Source organism: Monodelphis domestica, chromosome 3 (assembly GCF_027887165.1).
Source record: "Monodelphis domestica isolate mMonDom1 chromosome 3, mMonDom1.pri, whole genome shotgun sequence".
Lineage (NCBI taxonomy): Eukaryota > Metazoa > Chordata > Mammalia > Didelphimorphia > Didelphidae > Monodelphis > Monodelphis domestica.
The window spans coordinates 42,468,819-42,494,560 of NC_077229.1; the positions used below are offsets into that span (position 1 = coordinate 42,468,819).

Consider the following 25,742-nt stretch of genomic DNA (forward strand, 5'->3'; position numbering starts at 1 on the left):
TCCTTCTCCTGAAATGTTCTCTCTCCCAGTCTCTACCTGTTACAATTGAATTTATCCTTTAAGGTCGGGTGAAAAGGCTGTGCCTCCCATGTCTTCTTCCATGGATCATGGGATCACAGAATCTTAGGTGGAAGGCTATGTGAATCACCCCTTCCTTGGGCATCTCTGACAAGCCATCATCCAGCCCAATGGTGTCAAACTCAGATAGACAAAGACAGCCTTTTGACTTAGAAAACCACAAATTCACATTATCTATGTTGTGTTGTGATTTACCTAGCATATAAATGCATACCCAAAAGCTTTAGATTATGGAAACCTGCCATTTATTGAAAAAATGTTATGGTACTGTGGTTAATGTTTGTGTCTGATTCTAGGAAATGAGATAAAAAAAGCACAGACTTTATCTACATAGTGCCATAGAAGCACGGATTTAACCTGAATAGTGCCCAAAAAGAGTACACGGGCCAAAAAAGAAACCAATCCAAGTGGGATTGATGAACTTCTATATCCAAATAAAAAGACTGGAATCGAGTGTGAGACTTGAGGTTGGGGCACTTGACATATGTTAAGACGCAGGACTCCTTGAACCACACTTTTTATAAAATACTTTCTATTAAAGTACCTAACAATTGGCTGTTCTGGCAACCCTATCCCTGAGAAATGATGAAAGATCAGACCAGGGAATGACAATTCCCTTTTATACAAAAATCTAGTTCTTTTTTCTCTCTTATAGTATGGCAACTTCCTGTAGCCCTAGCTTATAATGGGTAAATAAAATATTACTGAATTTTTTTTCCTATACATATATGGGACAGAAATTTATTTTAATTGGGCCCTAATACAAGGGCCTATTATGAATTTATTCTTGTTTTATTCAGAAATTTTATATACATTATTTTTGATATTTTGATTCTGACTTTGAACTTTTTATTTCTCCCAAAGTTTAATTTTGTCTTCTATTTATTTTTCTTTTTATGTTTTTGGTTTTTCTTTTGATATTTACTCATATACCCCATAACTCAACCACTTTGAGTTGATCCAGGTGTTGGTGAACACCCTCTTCAGGGAGAATTTTATTATATTTTTCAAAAAAAAAATCCAAGATTTAAAATTTTGTTTAAGGAAAAAGTTCAGAAAAATTAGTTTGCTAACTCCTTGAATCCAGAGAATGAACTATTTGAAGAAAGATGCTTGCAGAAACCTACACTGCATCAAGAAGATCCAGAATGAACTTTTGGGTACAACTGATTGAACTAAAGAGAGTTGAACTTTTATTGTAAATGTACACTTTTATGACAAAGGAGACTGCCCCCTAATTGGCTTTTGTCAATGCTCCTAACAAAACATTGGTTTTGCTTTCTCTCTTTTCTATTTCCCTCTTATCTATAACTATTGTAGTTTCCTCTTAGAAGGTGAAATATTGTATACATCTGTAGTTAGAAATTTTTCGAGGTACAAGATGATCATGTTAAATGATCAATGGGGAGACTAGTCTCCCAATGATCATCAGGGGGGATTGTGAAGATTAAATTTAGCTCTCCCCTGATTGTGAAGATTAAATTATAACCCCTGCCTATTTTTAGATCTTGATCACCAAAAAGTATAAACACTCTACTTAAAAGTTGAGTAGGGAGATCTGCCCATTTTTAGATCTAATCACCTAAAGTGTAAACATTTCACTTAATCATTAAGTGGGAGGTCTGTGACCCACGTGTGCAATAGTGGGTGACAAATCAGAATTAAACTAACTGCCCCTGGGCAGACCTAAAGCAAAGCTTCAACTGTGATTGGTAGTCATAAAATTAGGGGAAGACACAGGAAGTAATGCAAAAGAAGCATATTTAAAAGGAGCTATCACTTCCTGTGAGGGACAGTTCTTCATTCTTTGGAAGTGGAGACAGGAGACAATTCTTAATTCTTTGGAGTGAAGGCTGGATCCAAGACCCTGTTCTGGTGAGGCTATTCTAAAATCTCTTCCTTTGAACTGGCATGTGATGAGTGGAAAACTTACTCTTTACTGCTGGATTTTCTAAAAAAACAAACAAACAAACAAAAAAACTAACCTCAGGAGAGACTTGATATCTTACTCTTGAAAGAGACTTAGATATCTTACCTTATCCTCTCTGATTTTCTTACTTCATTCTTTCTACATTTTGTAAATAAATCTCTTTGGAATAAATTAAATTCCTAGTGACCACACTCTTGAATAATCCAGTCCAACCCTTTTAAAAATAACCCCTTTTCCCCCTTACAGTACCTTTTTTTATTTGTTATGTTGAACATTTCCTAATTATATTTTAATCTAGTTTGGGCATCACTTGGAAATTTTCTAGCTAAACTTGACACTTCTAATCTGGACTCTGATTAAAGACCTACAAATTAGCCTTTCATTCTTTTGGACAGATCTCATTGTTAGGAAGCTTTACCTTCGATTATTCCAAAATGGATTTCTTTGATATCACCTCCCACTGCTACTAGTTTCATCCCCTAAAACCAAGTAAAACAAATGTAATCCTCCTTTGAAGGTAACAAACTACCAAATACTTAAATCATGACCTCCCCTAATTTTTTTCCTCTCTAGACTAAATATCTATATTGGTTAAATATTGAAATACTGGTTGAAATAGGAACATTTCAGCCAGTCCTTGTATAGCTTGGTTTAAAGTTTTCTTACCACCCAGGTAATCACTACTGGCCCTGGGACCTTGCCTCCCCCAGCACCAACCTAATTCTTTATTCACTCATTTTCCCACCAATGGGTACCACAGAATAGTATATGCTGTGACCTAGGCATGGAATCCTTGAGCCAACATCCTGTGCTGTCTCCCTAGATGCTGCCAGAATTTCCCCTTTCTGAAAGTTGCTTCCCTCTGGGGCCCAGACTGTGGAGTAGACCTGGGTCCCCTGCCTTATTGCTTTACCCTAAGGATTCTCTGGGGTTTCCCCTGCCCCCTACCTTAAGGGGCCCTGAACCTTCAAATGGGCCCTGCAGCTGAGCTATCACCTGCTTGCTGCTCCCTCAATTAGAATCTGAACTCTGAGAACAGAAGTTTGACATTTCTAGTTCTGTCCCTAATACTATACACAGTGCTTGACACATAGTGGGTCCTTAATAATACTTAGACACATTCAGTGTCCTCTTTAACTGTGTTCCCACATCTGGAACCCAGCACCTTTGGTGGGGCCTGGCAGGTTGGAGTCAAGGGCAACGCTGGCACCCTTGTCCTAGGTGCCATGCTTGTGTCGAGGTGGCCTAGGCTGTACTCACCTCACTCCAGGCTCCTGGGAAGATTGTGCCAGTGTTATTGTACACTTGGACATGGAGGCTCTGGTTTGGTGTCTGTCCATGGCTGGTAAATGACAGAGGCAAGATTCACATCCATATTTCCTTAATCTGGTTCTACATTCTTTCCCTGCACTGTGCTAGCAGATGGGAATTCTGCCCTGCTGCATATCTCCAAGGCAGGGTTCCTCAGCCTCCTCAGCAGAGCCCTCATCCAGAATTATAACAACTTTAGCCAACAAATATGGCTCCCAGGGGTGCAGAAGGGCCATTGGCATGGGTCCATTAAATCCTCTGTCTGGCTTTTAAAGCCCTTTAGAACCTGGGCCCCTCCCACCTCTCCAGACTTCTTGTGTCTTCTTTCCTGCCACATATGTACTGAACCATGTTGGATACAGTGGCATCAGCCTCCTTGTTGTTCCACAAGCAAGACTCCAGGCATCCTTCCTGGCTGTCTCCCTATATCTGGAATGCTCTCCTCCTTCATCTCTACTTCCTGGCTCCCTTCAAGTCCAACCAAAGACTCACCTTCTTCAAGAAGACTTTCTGGGTCCCCCTCACAGGCTAGCCCTTGCCTCTGTTGATTTTTTTATGCTTTCTCCTGTCTCTGTCTCTGTATATACCTGGGTGTTTCTGTATTATCTCCTCCATTAGATTGTGAGCTCCTTGAGGGAAAGACATGTCTTTTTCTTCTCTTTGTGTTCTGGTGCTTCACACAGTGCTAGGCATATAGTAAGTGCTTAATAATTGTTTGTTGACAAATGACAAAAATCTGCCTGTGTTGGGCTGCTTGTTTCTTCTCTTATACAACACTCCAGCTTCTGCTTCTGGGTCTTTTTACTGGTTCTTCCTTATACCTAGAATTCTTTCTCCCTCCCCATGTTTGTTTCTTGCAAGCCCTCACTTGCTTTCAAGACCCAGCTCAAGTGCCACCTCCTTTAGAGACTTTTCCTGAGCTCCCCATTTGTTGTTGGGGGATAGCGGGAATGGGTAGACATTATTACTCATTTTGTATTTACTTGTATATAAATGTATCTTTTAGTAGGAGCAGTTTCACTTTTATTGTTGTTTCCTGAGAGGTCCTAGTGGAGGACAACACAGTAGGCACTCACTTAAAGGATGTTGTCACTTGTTCTGCCCTAAATCTCTGTCTGTGAGTGTTAGGAAGACAGACCAATTCCCTTTTGGGAAACCTGGTTTTCTTTAACCCTAAGATGACCTCATTTTTGTTGCTAGCTATCTCACTGCGTGTAGTCACCTTTCCTGCTAACAATCTGCTCCTGCTCTCTTTTTCTTTATGTTTACAGCAGTTCTGAAGGGCGGCCATTCAGACTGGGGACAGGTGCCAACATGGAGAAAGTTGTGAAAATGGACAGAGACATGACAAAGGTAAGACTGGACTCAAGAACTTTTTTCTCCTTCAGCCCATCATTAATTAGTCAGTACTGGATTTGTCAGCATACTCCATTGCCTCAGCACATGATAGACAAATGTAGAATCAATTCAGTTCCCCCAAAGCAGTGCAGGTAGACAGGACATTTGAAATTTTTTATAAGCCAGTGTGTTAACTGAGGATTTATTATAGTAAACTGATCACCAGAGAAGGAACTGTTGGAATCCGATTACAGATCAAAGTACACCATCCTTCATGAGATTTTCATTATATATGTGATATATACCTTCTAACACAACATCTACATATTGAATGAGAGCACTGACATAACCTATATCAAACTATTTACTGTCTGGAGAGGAGGAGTGGGGGAGGGAGAGAATCTGAATCACAAAATATCCAAAAACAATAGTCAACAATTGTTTATACATGTAATTGGAAAAAATTAAAATTCAATTAATAAACTGATTAAAGACAGTTATCTGTGTTAGAATACACATCCAAGTAGGTAGAGAGGATAGATATTAGGGATTTGAACTCTAGAATATTATTGTGAAAAATGAATAATATTTGGAAATACGTTTTGAGTGTTAATACATGTATAACCCAGTGGAATTGCTTGTCAACTCCAGGAGGGGGAGAGGGAAGAGAGGGAGATAACATCAATCATGTAACCATGGAAAATTTTTTTTAAATAAAATAAAATTTTAAAAAATTAGAATGATATTGTGGAGTTGTTCCTCAACTATTCATATAAGTGCTACAGCTAAAAATAGTATGGCACCACTTAGATGGACTTGGCTATTAATGGTTGGTGGGGTTACTGAGCAAGGCCAAATATCCACACATTTCTCCTGATTCTCAGAGTGGCTGCTGTGAAGTGATCACAGAAGAGGCTGCAGCTGCCCTTCGGAAGGCAACTAAATGGGCACAGTCAGGCCTCATTGTCAGTGTTGGGCCACCCGTGGAAACTGTCAACCCAGAAACCATGAGTGGGCTGTCCACAGGTGACAAAAAGAAAACTGCTCAGACCTCCATTTGTCGAGAGAGGAATTCTGAACTTGCAAGGTAGAGACTTTCCAAACTGATCAAAAATTTCCTCTTTTATAGACTGACTTTTAGGACTTAATTTGGTACTGCTCATTTTGAGGACTTAAGACATTAAGCACTAACTTTCCATCTGTTAGAATTATGGTTCTCTTTAGCCTAGACAAAGAATTCCCACTGGCCCTTGACTCATCTGTGTAGGTTATAGGTCATTTGAAATATAAAGATTGGAGATGCTGATGTCTCTATAGAGGACCACAGCCAAGTCAGGAAGAGAAAGGGAAATTTATTTTAAATGACTACCTTTGGGAACCCCAAGTATAACATGAAAGAAGTAGCTAGACTTTCTTGTCATTCTTTCTCTCCTCTAAAGTTCAAAGCCTCCCACTCTCAGCCCTCACTACACATAGGCAGTACTTTCACTCTAAGGTAGGGTGGTTCTAAATAGGTGTTCTTGGGAAGGCCCCAAGCAAGTGAGAGTGAAGACTTCCTTTGCCTTGAGGAATTAGTCCATTAATCCAGAAAATCTTTGAGGACTAATGCCACTCTAGTAGAATATCTAGTTGCTTCCAAAAAGAGAAAGAGCTAAGCAATGGGCCTGTTGGGAGTTTAAGCTCCTCGGCTACTGAGCCTCCACACACTCATGATGTCCTTATTCTTTCCATGCCTATGAGCATGATGTGCTTTAACACCCTCTGCCAAACTGCCCTGGTTTGCTTGTGATAAGCATATGTCCCAGGGGCAAGATGACTCTGAAGACCATTCCCTTTCCCTGCTAAGACTTCTGAGTCTCTCTTCACCTCTAGAACTGACCCCGTACGCCCTTTCATCAGCGGCCATGTCGCCAACAGCATGGCAGCAGAAGTGATTGCTCTGCTTCATAGCTTGTTGATGGCACCTGAATCTAATGCTGCTCAGATATGGACAACAACTGCTGAAAAGGTAAGTGTGACAATATGACTACAACTCTGCTGAAATGAAAATCATCATTCTATAATCATCAAGATTGTACCTAAGGGCAACTCGGTGGCTCAGTGGATAGAGAGCCAGGCCTACAGATGAGAGATCCTAGCCTTAGACACTTCCTAATTGGGTGACTTTGGGCAAGTTATTTAACTCCATTTTCCTAGTCCTTATTGTTTTTCTGTCTTAGAACCAATACTTGTAATCAATTCTAGACAGAAGGTAAGGTTTATTTAACATTTTTATAAAAGATATTACAAAGAGTTTACATTTTTTTAACACTTACCTTCTATCTTAGAATCAATACTAAGTATTTGATTCCAAGGCAGAAGAGTAATAAGGGCTAGGCAACTGGGGTTAAATGACTTGTCCAAGATCACAGAACTGGAAAGCTTCTGAGACCAGATTTGAACCCAGGACCTACCAACTCCAGGGCTAGCTTTCCATCCAGTAAGCCACCTTGCTGCCCTAGAGTTTATATTCTGATAGAATGTGGGGACAAGGTCTAAATACAAGGTGGAATATTCTGGGGACAAAGTCATGATTTTTTCCTAGTGAGGATGATGATCAGAATGTGGAGAACTTATTATGTTGTATTATAATATACCCTGACATCTTATGCTAGTCCCTGTGTGGTTTAACTGTATTGAATTGACATGATTGATATTCTATAAAACATTATCAATTCTTAATTTACTGTAATCTTTTAAGGCAAATTCTTTGTATCACATCCTAAATTAATTGGATATTGAGAAGAAGGCAGCATAAATTAAGTTCATTTGCTTTCAGATGAAAGACAGTTTTTGTTTAGCTTCCCTAGCAACTCAAAGTGTTCTGTTTTCCCACTTTTTGAAGGTTATGTTTACCCAGTTCCACAATCAGGCAAGAGCCACAGGCCTCATGAAACTGACTCCATTTGCCCGTGGGTCCCTTGTTGTATCTGTCATTTAGAATATAGATAGACTGAATTCACCTAGTCAGAGGACCACTCTGTTTTCTCTCTTTTTCTAAGAAGAGTTCATGCAGAAAATGATACATATTTTGAAACCTATCCCTTCTTTTTCATTTATATAGGTTCTGTCTCAAGCTCTGATGTACATCCCCCAGCTGGGAAAATATGCTGAAAGCATTCTGGAGAATGGGAGTAGCAGTGGCCGGAAACTTGCTAAGCTTCAGAGGATTGCCCGACAAGCAGTCGCTGCACTCTGTGCACTCGGAGGCTTTAAGGAGACCATCAAGATAGGGTCTGAAGTACAGGTAGTCCACTCTTTTTGTGCCCACTTCTTAATCTCATAGTCATCACTTGGGAATTTGTGGCTATTTATTGCCCACCTGAAGATGTGTAGAACCAGTCTTTTAAGCCCAAGTAGACAATTAGGGCACTGTCATTTAGAAGTTAAAGCTAAATTCTGAAGAGACTTAAATTCAGGCCTTTGAAGCCTCATTTATAAAATGAGTGATCCAGGCAGCTTCACTGTATTTCCATGGCTCCTTCCTCCAATGATGCAGGTGGCCTTTGACTGGCTTTCTGGGAATGACACTTTTTGCATGTAGCAAAGTTGGTCTTTGATGAGGAATTATAGTCTGTCTTCAGGCTCCTCCTGCTGAAATCTTCCCAGCTTGCTGTGAACTGCCAGAGGTCACCTTTGTCATCATGATGTGCTTTAACACCCTCTGCCAAATTGCCCTGGTTTGCTTGAGAGCTCTCAGCCACTTCCATTCCATGAGAAGGCCTTGGAGGATGTTTGTCTAAATGGAGGCATTTGTGAAGTAATTTTATATACATATGAACTGCATCTCATGGAGTCTCACTAATTGTCTCATTTTAAGATGGTCATTTAAAACTATTTTATACATGAGGCACTTCTTGCACTCAGTTCTATCTTTTGAAGTCTGAGAAGTTCTTTTTTACTTGGCCACAATTAGAACTCTATTATTGGTGCTGTGACAATTAAAAGAGTGGTTGGAATAAACTGTACTGATAAAAGAGTGGTTGCCTTAAATTGTGACCACGTAAATATGGTTTCGAATAAAAAATATAGTGGTCGCCAGGGGAAAATTCCCAAATATGAAATATACCCAAGTCAGATGGGTTTTTATGGAGATTTTAATTAATACAAATTAAGGAATTAATGAAAGGGAGAGAGAGAGTAAGGAAATAATGAGAAAAGGGGTAGGCCAGCCCAGGGCAGCCTAGGCCAGCCTTGGCCCAAGCCCTAAGAGAGATCAGTCAGTCTTTTATCCACTCACCACAAGATTTGTCCCAAGCAAGATTCTAGTGTTCAGAGAGACCCACCAGTTCAGCTTCGGCAAGCTGAACTAAGTTCAGCCACCAAGCCCTTCAAGGCAGCTCTGGCAAGCTGCCTCTCTCCAATTCAGCTTTGGCAAGCTGAATCTCTCAGACCTCTTTTTAGCTCCTTTTAAAGAGAATTTTCTCCTATGTCACCTCCCCTAAGTTCTCACATCTACCAATCACAGTAGACTTTTCCAAAGGACAGACCATTCTTAATTCACACCTGAGTAAACTAAACTTTTGAGTAATTCACATCTGAGTAGACTAAACTTTTCTGGGAAGACTAAAACTTCTGAGTAAGTTCACACCTCTTTGCAACTTGAAAGTTTGGAAGTTGCCTGACCTTCATGGGTACTTAGCACCTTCCTAAAAATAGACTTAGCTTGCCTCACTATAAGTATGAGTTAAGTACTTTTTCATTGTTCAGTAAAGAGTTTACAACTTTATCTTCCCCTAAGGCATGCTTAAGTATGGGTGAAGTAGAGTTCCCACATTCCTGATCAAGTACCTTCATTGTTTAAATGGGGAATGGTCTTAACCAAATCTTATGAAATAGGGTCTGAGAATTTTTTAAGATTCACAATCCCCCCTGATGATCATTGGGAGACTACTCTCCCCATTGATCATTTAACATAATCATCTTGTAGTCCTAAACGCACTTCTAACTACAGATTTATACAATATTCAATTTTATAAGAGGAAATTAGAGTAGTGAGGGAGAAAATAGAAAAGAAAGACAGCAAAACCAATGTTTTGCTAGGTGCATTGACAGAAAGCCAAATTAGGGGCAGTCCCTTTTGGCATAAAAGTGTACATTTACAATAAATATTCAATCAATCTTCAGTTCAATCAACCATATCCAAAGTTCATTCTTGATCTTCTTGATGTAGTGTGGATTTTCCAGCATCTTTTTGCAACAATTCATTCTCTGCATTTAGGAGTTAGCAAGCTTCTTCCTTAAAGATCTTTTCTTGAACAAAATCAAAATCTTGCAGTGCCTAGAAAGCCATAGATGTTTTTGAGGCTAAGTCATCTCTCTCTCTAGGTGTTGGGGAGAGGAATATCCGGGAGCATTGGAATAGTGGCATCAATCAATGAGCAGGAAGGTATAGCCACTGTCAAATTTCCACCCATAGACTGTAGAAAGACCTCGCAAGCATCAGACACATTGACTATCCCATTATCTAGACTTTGTGTTCCAAGATCTGAGGTAAGGTCATTTTCAAATCCAATGTTGCTCTAAATGGTCATTTGCACAGTCATGAGTAATATGCATAGATTTGATATAGAAAATGTGGGATTAAATTAAGTGTGGCTTGTGATTTGCATGCATTTTGGTTGTGAGCATTTCAAAGCAATGTTTGTATAAAAGTTGTTACTTACATGATATAAAACACATTCATATGGTTCTGGGATTGACTGTGATTTGCTGTTTTGTTGTGATTTTCAGTTTTCTATGTGTGTGACATTTTTTTAATTGACTGTGCAAAATGAGAATTAACTACTCCAGATAATAACACCCTCATTTCTTAGAAACTAACTACTTGAATTTAACTTTTTGCCGTGCCCCCCCCACCACCGCCATCAGGCATTGCCTCTTCATAAACTGTCCATTACTGAGAAGGTAGTACAGGCAGTCCAGTCCATGTTGCTTCCTCAGGAGGGAAGTCTATCTATTCATACCTCACTTCCTGCAACAGGAGATGGCTCAACTCCAGTAATGGCAGTGGTTCGACTCCTTGCTGAGATCAGAACAAGGTGAGAACATCATTCTTGTGTGTGTGTGTGTGTGTGTGTGTGTGTGTGTGTGTGTGTGTGTGTGTGTGTGTGACTGACAAGCATGCATTCTCATCTTAGAACATATAGAGTAGGATCGAGAGCCCAGGGTGATAGATGACTGTGAAGTGCCTGGTACAGCTAGGGCTTCTTTTTAAAGCAGCTTTGCTGTGAAGGGTGGAGTGGAGAGTTCCAGGCCTGGAGATTGGAGGTCCTGAGTTCAGATCAGGCCCACAGACACTTCCTATTTGTGTGACTATGGATATGTCATTTAATCCCAATTGGCTACCCTTTTCCATTCTTCTGCCTTTGAATTGATACTAAGATAAGTGGGAAGAGTTTAAAAAAAACTTAACTCTTCTCATGCTTCAGTACTGAAAACCCCTTGTGTCTCCATCATTAGGGATGGAAATAATTCTCCCTCCTGCATGCATTTCATTGAGCACCAGTAAATTTTGTGCAGAAAAAAAAAAGTGTCTTCATGTTCCTTCGATGAATTCAGTTTAGGGAAAACCAGAGAAATCAGGAATTGGAGTCCAGGGGCAGCCTGGGGTGTTGGAGAAGGGAGTAGATTTATGTGAAGCTCTTTTCTCAAGACAACATCATTAAGACTTTACTGACAATTTTGAAATGTTTTTAATGTCTTTTTTACCATCAAGAGCATGCCTGGTCATGGCCCAGCTTTTAGAAGACAGTTTGTTTTGTGAAGAATTCCTACAGCAGTGTCCAGCAGCTGTGGAAGTCCTCAACCTCGTAGCACAGGAGTGCAGTCCTGGTAGGTACCTCCCATCTTACATCATCATGACCAGTTGACACAATCAGCATCAGTTGAGTCAGATGAAGAGAAGGGGGCATGTTCTTAAACACCTGTCTGCATAGAGCTGAGCCTTAAGACACTGGACCATACCACTCAGCACAGACCCCAAGCCACAGATCTGAAGAGACATCTACTATAAAGGAATGGTCCCTAAATATTCACTTTATCTCTGTTAAGACAGTTTATTTTTCAGTTTTAAACTATTTCACCTATCTTTTTTCTGCTTAAACTTATCTTTAGGGATGTTTATGCATGGTCTCACTGATGGCTGTTGGGCAAATTTGAGGTGAAAGCAAAGTTAAATGTTTACAGTAAGAGCTGTCTGTTAAGGGCATTTATAGAAATGAAAATTCACCATTTGTCCCAGGGGCATATTTATGAAGTTATTAAAATTATTTTACAGTTTAAGATTAGAGTATCATTTCCTTAATATATCTGTATAGGAACTATTACCATCTAGAGGGAAGAAATACTTATCTTTTGCTCTCTTTAAGGTTTTCCTCATCTTTTTTCTTCTTTGGGAGAAGATGGGGTCATTTTATGGTTTATATCACCTTAGCTTCCCTTTGCCTATCCCTGCCTTTGATCTCTGAGCCCTCTTTAAATTCTTTCAGGGTCTAGTTCTTATTTTTTATATGCTTTTATGGCCAGATCTCCTTGCCCTTAGTAATCAGAAGTCCTAGCTGGAAAATATCAGATTGTCAAATACACAGGGATGAGAGAAAGAACAGAAGAAAATGAAAATGTTTAGTCTACAAAACTTAAAGGAAATCTGTTCAGTTCCTTGACTAAAATTAAGTGGGCCTAAGTTTCTTCTGGAATGTGCTTAATTTGTTGCTCGAGCTGCATCACAAGTTGACTGATTGCAGTTGAATATTTCTGGTTCTAGCTTCATTTTGAGACAGGTTGTGACTGATTTTAAAGATCATATAAAGACCAAATGAATAATGTACTTTTTAATAGATACTTTTATGAAGTTAGCAGAAGGTTATCTTTAGCATGGGTTATTTTCTGTTAAGTAATCACAATCCCTATTATATAGCTCCCCAAGAATGCTCTGCTAACACCTCAGAGTTAACATGCTCCTAGCCAAGATCATCATCCTCTCTTCCCTGTCAAGATTTCTCTCCTCACCTTATTTCTTCAATGGGGCTGTCATTTTCTCAGGCTTAAAACCACAGAATTCTGTTTGCCTCCTTCACTGTCTTTACCACAACTCCACACATAGTCAGCTTGCCAAGGCTAGTTGTCATCCAGCATTTCCATTTCCATTTCCATTTCCATTTCCATTTCTCTCATTGTGACCACCCTAGTTCAAGCCCTTATTATTTACCAACTAATCTCCCTGCCTCTAGTCCCTTAGCCTTCTTGCAAGTTCATTCTCATTAGCCATCACTCATTCCTTGACTGGGCAATCTAGCTCCCCTCTTCAGCCTAGCCTTGTTTTTCACTCATCAGGGCCCTGGGGCATTCATTATGTGCCCAGGGTGCCTCAGCCTCCCTGCCCTGGAACCTGGGCTCACCCGTCTGTGCCACTGATTGAAAATCACTCCAGACTTAGGGTAGGTTTCTTCATCCCTGTCCCCAGAAGATCTTCCTCCCTCCACTGAATTTCTATGACACTTTGTACCACTCTGGCATTGACTTATATCCTACCTAGAGTCTCCTAATCGGCCATGAGCAGTTCAGGGACTATCTCTTATACTTTATATGCTCCATAGAGCCAAGCACATATTAAGCCCTCAGTAAATATTGAATACATCAATTATAGTGTTTTATCTTTTTTAAAAAATATCCAAGATATCCTCACCACCAGACCATTACCTTCAAATAGAATGAAACTTCTTGAAGGAAGAAACCATTATACTTCTTCTTGTCTTAGTGTCCCATCTGATTAGTGTGATGACTTGCACATAGTAGATGCTTAACAGATGTTTGTAAGATGTGTTGATTGTGGAGACCAAGTTATAAGGCAATTTTGTTCTAAAAGATTTGGAGAGAAGCAAGGCAGCAGAAAGAGTTCATGATGAGGAATCAGGAAAATGGGGTTCAAATCCTAACTCTGTGTTCACTAGCTATGGGAGCTCTTTGGGCCTCAGTCTCTTCACCTATAAAATGGAGATAATAATCTTAATATTCTCTACTTTACAAGATTTAGAAAAAAGAAGTGTAACCATAAAGCTCTGTATGAATATGTGTTGTGTGCTGTTATTTTGTGGTAAATTTCCAAGTTTGCTTTGTGATATTGCAGGAGAGCGTCTTCTGGTTGTAGAAGTACAATGCGAGAGGTTAAGGATGCTCTACCGAGACTGTGCTCGCCCCCCACCACCCCCTCTCCAGGCAGATCGGAGACAGGTAAGCACAGGCCAGCCCCTTACCCCACAAGCTGGGGGTCTTTCTTGACCCCTTGTGATAAGGGTCAGATTGTTTCAGAGTTACTCAGGAAAGCACTGGCAGAATTTACAAGAGTTTGAGTTGCTGCTTTGTCTCGAGGTGCATTTTGCCAGCAGTATATTAGTCACTACTGTGATCTTGAATCAGAAATTCTGCACTGGAATGATCTTCCATCTCCTCCTCCTCATTCCTCCTAGTCTGGCCCATATTGATGCAGTAGTTGTGAATCTTGAAATTTCTCAGACTTGTTAATGTTAAAAAATTCCCCATTGGGGAATTCTCCATTGGGACAATTCCCTGTTGGGACCATTCCCCATTTGGACAGTGAGAACTCTACTTAGATCAAAAATGTGAAGACCTCTACTCCACCCATACTTAAGCCTGCTTTAGGGGAGAAAACTCCTTGCTGAACAATGAAAAATACTTAAACCCATACTTAAGCCATGCCTATTTTTAGAATTTATACAAAGGGGTGCTAAGTACCTATAAAGGTCAGGCAACTTGTGAACTTACAAGGAGCAAAGAGGAAAAAACTTACACAGAAATTCTAGCCTACTCAGGTGTGGATTACTAAAAGGATTAGTCTACTCAGGTGTGAATTCAGAATGGGCTGTCCTTTGGAAAACATCCACTGTGATTGGTAGATGGAAGAATTTAGGGGAGGTGACATAGGAGGAAACCCCCTATATAAGAAAAGGACAGTCTGTTGAAGAAAAAAAAGTCTCTCTGAAAGAACAGTCTCTAAGGAGGCTGTTAGAAGGAGAGTGCTCTAAGAAGGAGGCTCTGAAAAAAACAGTCTCTAAGGAGGCTGTTGGGAGAGAGTTCTGGAAACAGGCTCTAAACAGGCATTGAGCTGAGATGGAGCTGGCCTGGTGTCACTAGAATACCTTGTTTGGACAGATCTTGTGGTGAGTGATTAAGATATAAGGACTGACTGATCTTTCTTTTAGGGCTTAGGCCTGGGTTGGCCAGGGCTGCTTGGGCCAGCCTATTCTTTTCTCATTAATTCCCTTTCTCTCTCTTTCTCTCTTTCCTCATTGTATTATTAATTAAAATCTCTATAAAACCCAGTTGACTTGGGTATATTCATTGGGAATATTTCCCTGGCGACCACCTTATATTTGATTTAAACCCAAGACACTGTAGTGAAAAAATATTCTCTGCGGTCACAATTTACTCACCCACTCTTATATCTATCACAATTTATATATTCCACTATTTTAATCACTACAGTTTATGAACCTCAACTCTTTAACTCTTACAGTTTATGGTTCACACTCTTTTAAATGCCACATAGTTAAGCAGGACAACTTTCTTGTCTTCATCCATTGACTCTCTTCATGTTCTCACCAATTCTTAGCCCTGGGTATACTCCCTAGCTGCCATCTTGACTCCTACTGCTGAAGATGTTTTATTGCTAGAGGAAGCCAGGGATCATGAAGCACTCCTGTGATCTGATCTTAACTGGGCATTTACTTCTGTAAGGCATTTCTTTTGTTCTTGTCTGATTAACATTGGCTCTTAAGAAATCCTCTTTTGGGATCAGCTGGGTGGCTCAGTGGATTTAGAGCCAGGCCTAGAGATGGGAGGTCCTGGGTTCAAATTTGGCCTCAGACTCTTCCTGGCCATGTGACCCTGGGTAAGTCACTTTACCCCCATTGCCTAGTACATACCACTCTTCTGCCTTGGAACCAATACATAGTATTGAAAATAAGATGGAAGGTAAGAGTTTAAATTTTTAAAATCCTCTTTTCCTTCCTTCCTACCTTCTCCAGCATATCCCCATGCCCTTGTCTCAGCAGATGACCTTAACTTTTGTATTCTGTCCTTTGTCCCAGTCTGAAGAAGCAGTGGCTATTCTCCTTGGCAAGGACAGCTCTCTGCTTTGTGCCCTTGATTCCAGCCCCTCCCATCTCCTCTGCAAGTAGGTCCCATGACTCTTGTCTGCCTCTCTTTGGGCCTCAATCTCCCCCAGGCATGAATGCTTTCCCAATATCTACAGACACACTTAGGTTGCCCTTATGCTTATTAACACATTTGACCTGACCCTGCCAGTCCCTCAAGCCCCTTACATTCTAGTTTATGACCAGTTGACTTATGCCTCTCTCCAAAACTTTTAACCTCTTTCCTGCTAAATGTGATGTCTCTTCCTCAGTCCTTATTCCCTTTCCATAGTTTTCAACAGGAGCAGGGGATTGACTACCCCCCTCCTCCTGGATTCTTGGTCTTCCTCAGCTCCAGCTATATTGACTGCTCACTCCTAGTTCCGATTTTTAGTTTCTTTTGCTGGTTCATCATCCATCTCTCACCAACTAATCATAAGACTCCCCCAAGGACCTTTCCTGACGCCACTTTCTCTCCTTTTTCCGTTGGTGTTCTCATCTGTTCCCATAGGATCAACGATCACCTCTGGATTTCTAACCATCATCTCTCACCAGAACTCTAATCCCCATCACCCACCACCCACTCTCTTGCTCTACCTCCATGACTCATCAGCATCTCAGATGCAGCAGGTCAGCAACTTAGTTTTCCATATTGCCTGCTTCTAAGAGCCTGCTCTGGCTCCAGTTTTGCCTTTCTCTGTTGTGGGCATAGCCATCCTTCTAAGCTCCCAGGTTCTTAATTTACTTCATCAGCATTCCAGACTCTTCCTTTCTTATTCACAATTCTTTTCTTTGCTAATCCCTGCTGTTTCTGCCTTCATAACATCTCCATGCTGGGGCAGCTAGGTAGCTCAGTGGATAAAGTGCCAGGCCTGGAGATGGGAGGTTCAGGGTTCAAATCTAGGCTCAGGCACTTCCTAGCTGTGTGACCCTGGGCAAATCACTTAACCTCAATTGCCTAGTCCATGTCACTCTTCTGCCTTAATGCCGATTCTAAGCTAGAAGGTAAGGGTTTTTAAAAACAAACTCCCTGCTTATAGTCTCTCCCTCTCTTGTTCAGCCTCCATACATCTGTCAAAATAAGCTTAAGTCAGGGGCAGCTGGGTGGCTCAGTGGATTGAGACAGACCAAAGACGGGAGGTTCTAGGTTCACATCTGGCCTCAGACACTTCCCAGCTGTGTGACCCTGGGCAAGTCACTTGACCCCCATTGCCTAGCCCTTACCATTCTTCTGCCTTGGAGCCAATACACAGTATTGACTCCAAGACGGAAGGTAAGGGTTTAAAAAAAAAAAGGCTTAAGTCATAGGTCTGCCCATGTCACTGCTGCTCAGAAATCTTCAGTTGCTTCCTTTTCTCTCTAGGATAAAAAATAACCTCCTCAGACTCACATTTGAGGCTTCCCACAGCTTGGCTTTAATCCGCCTTTCCAGCCATTCCTCTCCTCCACACATGCCACACCCCAGCCAAAACAGATTTCTTTGGCATTTCTTTTATGACTTCTATACAATCTTACAGACCATTTATGGTGTCTGGAATGCCCTTCTCCCTCTAATCTCTTTCTCTGAAGCTCATCCATTCTTCCCAACATCCTAATATTTTCCTCCTAAATACAACCTTCCCGAGGGCAGGAACCATTTTATTTTGTGTCTGGTTTTGCTGTTTCTTTGTTTCCCTGGTGATTAGTATAATGTTTGGCAGTCTAGTGAGGGCTTAAATACTCATTGGTTGATTGATTTGTTATCTCCAGTCCCTTGCACACAGTAGGCATTTATTAAATATTTTGTTAAACCATATGGAATGCTGCTGAGTTTGGGGAACAAGGGAGTATAGTGATTTGAAGTTCCAGGGTCCATAATAGATTCCTAGCAGAGGGATTCTAAATCTCTGAAGAGGCTAGATTTTTTTTTTTTGGTCAATACAAAGGAACTATGAAAAGATGGTTTTGTTTATAGTTGCACTCTTCATCGTTAATCCACTGGTATACACAGTCACGGTGGTTCAGTAACTCATGGCTAATTTCTACCACTTCCGTTTGGGACCATTGAAGAAGGCATAATTTCCAGAAAGCCTGGTATATATCCACAAAAGGGTATTTGTGGAGACTGGAACAACCTCCAGGAAGTAATGCAGAGCGAGAGGAGCAGAACCAGTAAAACATTGTACACAGAGACTGATACATTGTGGTACAATCGAAGGTGATGGACTTCTCCATTAGTATCAATGCAATTTCCCTAAACAATCTGCAGGGATCTAAAAAAAAATACTACCCACAAGCAGAGGATAAACTGTGGGAGTAAAAACACCGCTGAAAAGCAACTGCTTGACTACAGGGTTGGAGGAGATAAGACTGAGGAGAGACTCTAAATGAACACTATAATGCAAACTCCAACAACAGGGAAATGGGTTCGAGTCAAGAACACATGTGATAACCAGTGGAATCATGCGTCGGCTATGGGAGAGGGAAAGGCGGGGGGGGGGGGGGGGGAGGAAAAGAAAACGATCTTTGTTTCCAGTGAATAATGTATGAAAACGACCAAATAAAATAATATTAAAATTTAAAAAAAAAAAAAGGGTATTTGTGTAATAGGCTAGGGGTCAATGCCTTCATTTGGATACAAGCCTGAATTAATCAATAGCTTATTAACCAGGCTCCTAATATGTTTCTTTATTACCGCATATGTGTAGTATACTCATTAGCTGTATAATCCTATGCAATTGACTTCACCTATATTAGCTCCAGTCTTCTCCTTAGCACACTGACGAAAATGTCTGTAGTGTTTACATCATAGGTTAGTTGTGATGCTTAAAAGATATAAAATGATTTCAAAATCTTGGTTTTTCTACAAAAGTCAATCATCATCATCATCATTATTATAATATAAAGGTATTTTCCTCCACTGGGCAATACAAGGATTCATAGGATTTCTATTCTACTTGCCACAGCCCAAGGAGATCACTTGGAGTCCTTCTCGGGTGTTTCCACCTGTTCGAGCCTGCATGTTCTCATCTCACCTGACCTCTGTGACCTTCCTGGCTGATCCTAGTGCTGGTGGAGGTCTCCCAAGAGGCACATTTATCTATGCAACCTCTCCACTTCCCATCCAGGTAGGATCAGGGACCATTTTTCATCTTTTCTCTCTGCCTCCAAGTTTCCAAAGAAAAAGCTCAAAAAAAGGGTCTGATCTGAGCTTCTCTCATTACCTGTGACTTTTTTCCAGGCTCCGTCCTTCTACTGGGAAATTGAAATAGTTTCCTATGGAGATACAGATGATGACACAGGACCAATAGTTTCCTTTGGCTTTGCTACTGAAGCAGAAAAACGAGATGGTGCCTGGACCAATCCTGTGGGTACTTGCCTTTTTCACAAGTAAGTGGCTTTTGTTGCCTCAAGAATATATTTGTCAGGGGGCAGCTGGGTAGCTCAGTGGATTGAGAGCCAGGCCTTGAGACAAGAGGTCCTGGGTTCAAATCTGGCCTCAGACATTTCCTAGCTGTGTAACCCTGGGCAAGTCTCTTGACCCCCATTGCCTAGTCCTTGCCTTTCTGTCTTAGAATTGATACTAAGACAGAAAGTGAGCTATTTTTAAAAAAGAATATGTTTGTCTCCAGGGATGAGGAAGAATCCTAAGGACTTGGGGGATTTGGGGCTTTTGTTATTTAACGTCATACCTCTACTAACACACCCCCTAGCTTTAACTTCCTTAAGAAAATGTTCTTTACATACACAGTCAGTAATCATAACTCTGAATATGAATGGGTTAAACTGACCTTTAAAACATAAGAGCATACCTTGAGTGGATTAAAATTTTGAAGCCCACAATATGCTGTCTACAAGAAACTCTTTTAATGTTAGGGAGACACACATACAGAGTAAAGATAAAGGGAAAGGAAAGAAAGAAAGAAAGAAAGAAAGAAAGAAAGAAAGAAAGAAAGAAAGAAAGAAAGAAAGAAAGAAAGAAAGAAAGAAAGAAAGAAAGAAAGAAAGAAAGAAAGAAAGAAAATGTTCCTTCTCAAAGCCATGTTACAGTTATTTACAGTTATCCTTTTCCTTTCATTGCAGCAAAGATGACTTTTTCTTTTCTAACTAGATTTCATGTTCTTTGCCTTGGTTTTGTTTTCATTCCTAGTAATGGCCGAGCTGTGCACTATAATGGCTCCAGCTTATTACAGTGGAAGAGCGTGCGGCTGGATGTGACCCTTTCCCCTGGTAAGTGGGACCCTAGTCATTATCCAGTGGCACAAACACTCAAGTGTTTTGAGGAAAAGGAGGAAATGATACTCATACACCTGAGCATAGCCTCAGCATCTCTTTTTTCATGAGATTTACCATCAGGAACCATGGATTGGTCCTTTATGAGTCATATTTATTTTTATCTCTGGGTCCTCTTAGAAGATTCTGAGGTTTTGCCTTTTTTCTGCCCTAATGATATCAAGCAAATAACCCCCTAACAGTCCATTTCCTGACTCTAGGCCTTTGTCCAGCTCTTGGTCCTCCCCTCTGCCTTTTAGAATGCCTTGTTCTCCTTAGTGCTCCCCTCCAGTGCTTCCCCCCGTAGGATCCCCTTGGTGATTTCCCCTAGTTGGTGCTATTGTCCCTACACACTCTGAAATTACTTTGTACATATTTCATGTTTACTAAATTTCACATGTGTTTGGATTAACTTCTAGAGGCCAGGAACTGTTTTCATTTTATCTTGGTATCCTCCATGCCTGGCACAGAGATAACAAGATATTGTCAAAGGCATAGCAGATAGAGGGCTGGACTTCAGATCCTACCATTGACATTAATTATCTCTGTGACCCTGAACAATTTATTTAAATCCTCTGATCCTCTGTTAAGTTTCAGTGTCTATAGTCACCAGCAGAATCTCAGGTCAGGCTTACTGACCTCAACATTTACTGGGGTGTTGGTAGACTTTAAAAAAAAAAAAGACCTCTAAAAGAATCAACACCAGGAGCATGGAGTAAATTATGATCTTCTCTATTTGTTTTCCTTTCAGTAATTTAAAAACAAAGGCAGCCATTCTGACCAAACTTTTTTTTTGGTCCTGCCAGGCAAAGAGCTAACCAATTTCACTCTCAGAATGAAATGAGCTAATTGCAAATCAGAAGTGAATTTAATAGTAGCAGACCATAAATATAAAAGTGGTTCTGATGTTCTCCTTCTTCTATTCTTCAGGAGATGGGGCAGGAATTGGCTGGGAAAGAACAGAGGGCACCCCGCCTCCTCCAGGACAGCCCCCCAAGGGCCGGGTCTATTTCACATACTGTGGGCAGCGCTTGCCCCCATGTCTGGAAGATGTCTCTGGTGGCATGTGGCCAGTAGTTCACATTCAGAAAAAGGTATGTCATCTCAGTTAGAAACCTCAGGGATTAGGGCTATGTTGGCAAAGAAGAGGCACAGAGGGGGCTATGCCTGAGGATATTTTTTGCATGTCCCATCTCTCTGTCCAGCTGCACAATGTAAGCACTTCCTCTGCTGTCTGGGGTAATGCAGGAATCTCACCGGCAGCTTGAAGTTGCAGTTTGGGCACACAATCTTAAAAATGTTCACCAATCCTGGGTTAGGGGTCAGTTTCCAGGGGCAACATGGAAATGTAAGACAAGGAATTCAGTTATCACTCCCAGTGAAAAGAAAAAGGAGAACCAACTAGGGAAGTGCTCAATGCTTTTCATTGTCATTGTAGATTTTGATAGCAAAAGGCACTGTGCTCAGTCAGCCCGTAATATATAAACTTGTGGGAAAGGAGGGAAGAAAGAGAGGGAAGAAGGGAAAAAGGAAGAAGAGAGGAGGAGGAGGGAGGAAGAAAGGAAAGAGTTGGAGGGATGAGCAGTGCTTTTTGAAGTAACTGATGCAGACCTCAGAGGCCATATGTCTGCACTGGCATCCTTCAGGTCCACCCAAGGAGTACAAATAAGCTTCTTATCTCCCGTTATAACACTCCTTTCAGAACACCAAGATCCGGGCTAACTTTGGCTCTCGACAGTTTGCCTATGCTGAAGGGCAGGCCCACCGGAATGCTGCTGACCTGTGCATCGACCTGGCTGAGGAGATAAGCGCCAACTTTGAAGCTCTTCCTTTTGCCATGGCATCTGACAGTGACAATGATGCTGGCACCAGCATAGCTTCTGATCCAGGAACACATGGGCCCCCCTGTCGCATTGCTGCTGTGGCCACAGCTCAACAACGTAAATAGCCATGGGTGTTTCATTCGTTAATCAATAGAAAATGGAATTCTCCTATGCCAACATTACTTAAGTTTTTATTTAAGATTATAATTTCCTAAGATTGGGAGCTGGAAGGGTTGTTAGAACACATCTCCTCATTTTGTAAAGAAGAAAACTGAGGTGCAAAGAGGCTTACTAACTTAGGATCTTGTCTCTAGCCCTTTAAAGGATGTCAGATGTCATCTAGTGACAGATGAGGGAGCTGACTTGAAGGCCTTATTAGAAAAATCATTTTCTTCTTCATTTTTAAGAGTTATCCAAGTTGCTCTCTCTGTTGAATTAATTAGGCCCTGAAAAACTCTTTTGGAATTCAGTATAATTATAGGTACTATTTTCAAGTTCCTCAGAGTTCCAGAGCACTTTCCATCACAAGAATGAGGGCAGCTGTTGCAGGATTTTTCAGAGTGCCATTGGTAAGGGTTCTTCTGTCTCCTCATCCACAAAATTGATAGTTTCTTGATGCTCTGTTACAGAATATGACAGTGATACTTCTTGTCACTATAAAGTGGAACTCAGCTATGAAAACTTCATCACCTCAGGCCCAGACCCTCACCCGCCCCCCATTGCAGATGATGAGAGCGATGATGACGATGACGATGACATTCCTCAGGTAAGGGAGATGCAACCAAGGGTAGAGGGTGGTAGGAAGGGCATGCAGGACACAGTGGCAGAGTATGACCAAAGTGATCGTGAAACTTGTGAAAAAGAGAAGACACTTGGAAGGAGTTTCTTTGGTAAGATGGATGGAAGATAGGAAATGGAAGAGAGTGGCCAAGCTAGGTCTGGAGGCAAAAGGATTTTAATCATATAATCTGACTTTGAAAGGCATCACTGATGTATTTATTTTAAAAATAAGCAAACCAGGGGCAGCTAGGTAACACAATGGATAAAGCACCAGGCCTGGAGTTAGGAGGACTGGGTTCAAATCTGGCCTCAGACACTTCCTCCTACCTGTGTTACTCTGGACAAGTCACTTAACCCCAATTGTCTAGCCTTTTCCATTCTTCTGTCTTAAAATTGATCAGCTAGGTTGCTCAGTGGATTGAGAACCAGGTATAGAGATAAGAGGTCCTGGGTTCAAATGTGACCTCAGACACTTTGTAGCTTTGTCACTCTGGACAAGTCACATAATCCCCGTTGCCTCGCCCTTTTCACTCTTCTGCCTTGGAACCAATACGTAGTATTTATTTCAATGTAGAAAAGTAAGGGTTTTTATATTTTTTAAAAAGGAATTGAGACTAAGACAGATGGTAAGAATTGTCTAAAAAAAGGGGGGAACTACCAAGCATTTGCAAAAGTCTGAATTGCTCAAGGTAAGAAGTCATTCCTTTGCCTATATAGATCCAAGATGGCAATAAAAGGATGTATTTTGGTATGGACTCAGGAAAGATGGGTTAATATGAAACTGCCCTCATGCATTCGAAAGCAAATGGGGAAACTGTCCTTAATTCAGCTATTCTCTCCCCCAGCAGCTGGGGGCTGTGTTCTCCACTGGTGGCCTGTGAACTCTGTGCTCAGACCTGATGGCTTTGGAGTAGAGAAGATATGTTATGAATAAAGAATTGTTAAGTCAGCAAAGAAGTCAGGAATGACAGTCACCACTTACCCACTGAGTCTTGCTCATTCTCTGGTGGTCTGTTTATCTTCTCTTTCCAGGAGGACCACTATGCCCTGCTTGTGAAAGCCTGGGAAACCAAAGTTTTTCCAACCATTAGAAGACGCTTCCGTAATGAAGCTGAGCGAAAGTCAGGCCTGGACCAGATTAAGGGGGCTCTACAACTAGGTCTGTTGGCTCCTTTATTTGCTTTGTTTTCTTTAGGGGTATGCTTGGAAGTGGAGATGCAGTGGGCATGAACTATTGTAAGAGAAGTAGGCTGCCCCTTGCACACAGAGAGAGGCCTCTACTTGCTCCTTCCAGCTTTACACCCTTCCCATGGGGCAGCTTTTGTTCTGAGTGTCTTCTGCTAACTCACAGGTGTTTATAAAACCAATGTTTTAGGAAGGTTTAGCTCAAACTATAAGACCTAGAAGGTTAAAGAGTTGGCTTTTCTTTCTTTTCTTTTTTTTCTAATTTTTAAATTGATTAAATTAGTTAATTAATTTAGAATATTTTTCCATGGTTTTCCATTTTTCCAGGTTGTTACATGATTCATGTTCTTTCCCTCCCCTCTTCCCTCCCCCTACTGTAACCAACAAGCAACTCCACTGAGTTCTACATGTATCATTGTTCAAAACCTATTTCCATATTATTAATATTTGCAATAGAATGATCATTTAAAGCCAAAACCCCAGTCATATCCCCATCAAACCATATGATCAAGCAGTTGTTTTTCTTCTGTGTTTCTGCTCCCACAGTTCTTTCTCTGAATGTGGATATCATCTTTCTTATAAGTCCCTCAGAATTGTCCTGGATCATTGCATTGCTGCCAGTAGAGAAGTCCATTACATTTGATTTTACCAGTGTATCCATCTCTGTGTATAACATTCTCCTGGTTCTTCTCCTTTCACTCTGCATCACTTCCTGGTGGTCATTCCAGTTCACATGGAATCTGTCCAGTTCATTATTCCTTTCAATACAATCATATTCCCATCACCATCAGATACCACAACTTGTTCAACCATTCCCCAATCAATGGGCATCCCCTTATTTTCCAGTTTTTTTGCCAGCACAAAGAGTGTAGCTATAAATATTTTTGTACACGTATTTTTCATTATTATAAGAGTTGGCTTTTCTTCTTAGTCACCTTGCAAGATCAGAGAGATTTTGCTAGCCCAAGAACAGTGTAAGTTTTGCTCTTAGTGATAGATTAGCACTGAATGCTCAGGATTCTGTGCCCAGAAAATTGCTGCAGACAGCTTATTCCTATTTTTAGTCTCTTCCTTTTCTCTTTTTATGTTTCTTCTTCTTGGTAAACATTTGCTTTAGAGGAGAAGAAATGCCCCCTTTCTGAGTAGTGCTGAGCCTCTTTTCATAGGGATAGAATCTAGGCTTCAGACTTGCTTTGAGTCCCAGCAAAGGATGCCAAGATTTAATCTGGGAGCCTTTACCCTTCTTCCTCTTCCATGGATGCTGAGAGTTACAGCCATCTGGTAGCCTGGCATTTCCACTTAATGCCAATTCACCCAGCTCCAGCATTATCTCGATGAATGGCACTCCCTTAGAAGCCCTGTTTTCTACCTAGATTTTAGAAGTGATCCACTCCACTTGTCTATCACCCTTCCCAGAGGTCAGGATGGCAATGGCTGTAGCCAAGCATGCCATAACATTGGTAGCTCTTCTTTGCCATTTGGGAAGTTGTTGGTTATTATGAATGAAAGAATTCAATAAAAGCCATTCAACAGAGATGTATTAAATGCCTTTTCAAGGCCAGGCACTCTGCAAGGTACCAGGGGTTTGGAGGCAGAAACGAAGTCCCTGTCCTCAAGGACTTTACCTCCTATTAGGGGAATAAACACACTTCTAGAGCAATATATGATTTTTATAAACACAACATTTATATGATCTATAATGTTTATGTAATCTTTTAATCCTTAAGAGATTATAAGAAATAGATACAGAAAAGACCATTACTAACACATCAAGTTTCATCAGAAAGAAATCCTTAGTTTTGTCTTAGAACCATGGTTCCTCTTTTCTTCTGATGATTTCCAGGCTGTATATTA

General features: G+C 40.9%; 1 protein-coding gene across 8 annotated transcripts in view; it reads left to right on the forward strand.

Moving 5' to 3' along the window:
• Window positions 1-25,742, forward strand: part of HECTD4 (HECT domain E3 ubiquitin protein ligase 4) — a 225,708-nt gene that overhangs the window by 160,611 nt on the left and 39,355 nt on the right. For all 8 annotated transcript variants that reach the window (XM_056821721.1, XM_056821722.1, XM_056821726.1 and 5 more), the window contains exons 38-52: window positions 4,591-4,672; window positions 5,542-5,744; window positions 6,530-6,665; window positions 7,761-7,943; window positions 10,025-10,189; window positions 10,568-10,737; window positions 11,415-11,530; window positions 13,824-13,927; window positions 18,795-18,956; window positions 19,070-19,218; window positions 19,979-20,058; window positions 21,031-21,194; window positions 21,803-22,040; window positions 22,553-22,689; window positions 23,736-23,862. In XM_056821721.1, the coding sequence (XP_056677699.1) occupies window positions 4,591-4,672; window positions 5,542-5,744; window positions 6,530-6,665; window positions 7,761-7,943; window positions 10,025-10,189; window positions 10,568-10,737; window positions 11,415-11,530; window positions 13,824-13,927; window positions 18,795-18,956; window positions 19,070-19,218; window positions 19,979-20,058; window positions 21,031-21,194; window positions 21,803-22,040; window positions 22,553-22,689; window positions 23,736-23,862 (2,216 nt within the window). The remainder of the gene's footprint in view (window positions 1-4,590; window positions 4,673-5,541; window positions 5,745-6,529; window positions 6,666-7,760; window positions 7,944-10,024; window positions 10,190-10,567; window positions 10,738-11,414; window positions 11,531-13,823; window positions 13,928-18,794; window positions 18,957-19,069; window positions 19,219-19,978; window positions 20,059-21,030; window positions 21,195-21,802; window positions 22,041-22,552; window positions 22,690-23,735; window positions 23,863-25,742) is intronic.